Source organism: Mus caroli, unplaced genomic scaffold (genome assembly GCF_978045245.1).
Source record: "Mus caroli unplaced genomic scaffold, Mus_caroli_1 scaffold_5, whole genome shotgun sequence".
Classification (NCBI taxonomy): Eukaryota; Metazoa; Chordata; class Mammalia; order Rodentia; family Muridae; genus Mus; species Mus caroli.
Window position 1 is genome coordinate 132,857,259 of NW_028227260.1, and position 1,094 is coordinate 132,858,352.

At 44.1% G+C, this 1,094-nt stretch overlaps 1 protein-coding gene across 1 annotated transcript; it reads right to left on the reverse strand.

The window, feature by feature from the left end:
* Positions 1 to 330: 330 nt before the first annotated feature.
* Plac1 (placenta associated 1) lies at positions 331 to 852 on the reverse strand. The gene has a single exon (XM_021154054.3). It carries the CDS (start codon positions 850 to 852, stop codon positions 331 to 333), a length of 522 nt encoding a protein of 173 aa, XP_021009713.1.
* Positions 853 to 1,094: the final 242 nt, after the last annotated feature.

Genomic DNA, 1,094 nt, shown 5'->3' on the forward strand with positions numbered 1-1,094 from the left:
ACCATCCAACTGATAATTTATTGCCAATCAGAATTTTATTATTGTTTTAAAAGATACAAAAATAGTAAAAAAAAAAGTTACAATCAGCTATATATGAATTGACCCTTTCCAAAATTCCCCTAAAAGAGCTGTAAAGGCATTTATTTGGCTGACAGTAGAAAATGCTACATATTCATTCTTAGAAACAGAATTTTCAGAAGCCCTTAAATCTGGGCACTATATGGGTTTCCTCAGATCATCTGAGTGAACACACTAGTCCCCAGAAACATTTGCACAGTCAGATGACTACACAAGAAGGACCTCCAAAGACTCTGTCCCTTGATGGAGGGTTTACATGCTCTTTTGACTGTAGACATAAGGTGGGCAGCTGCAGTTGGGTTCTTGGCTAGGCTCTGGCAAGGTGAACACGTGGTAGGAAGTATCATTCTTCGGGGTCGCACCCATGTTGTTGCTAGGTGCTTTCGCGGAGTAGGGCTTAGTGAGCCAAGGGGACCGGCGAGGGGCAGCACACGACACGGGAATCACATATCTCGCTGATGAGCCCTTGGAAGCATAGTGAATCTCAGAGCTATAGATGACGACATCCGGAGAGACAGCCTTGATGCGGATGCCACATTCGGTAACGCGGTAGTGAAACTGGTAGAAATGTGGGTGAACATGATTGGGAGGGCAACCAAGGCCCAGGTGCACCTCATAAAAGTGAACATACACATCATTATTCAGCAAGAAGGGGTGAACGGTGACCATGAACCAATCTGTCGAGCACAGCACATTCACTTGGTTTTGCTCCGAGTAGCTGGAGAACATGAAGGTGACTAAGACAATGGCTCCCAGGAACTTGAGAGGATTCATTCTTGCAGCAGGTTGGGTGAAGACTCACAGGAGGCAAGAAGGCGTCCAGGAAGGGTTCTAGAACACACAAAAATGTAACAGTCAAGTTACCTTAGGTGTTAGCTCAGTTATGAGTTTTTAAAAGAAGTGCAATTAGGGGATTATGTTTTTGTTTTTGTTTGTTTGTTTGTTTTTGAGACAGGGTCTTACTCTGTAGCCAAGGCTGGCCTGTAACTCACTATGTTGTATATTCTGGCCTTGGA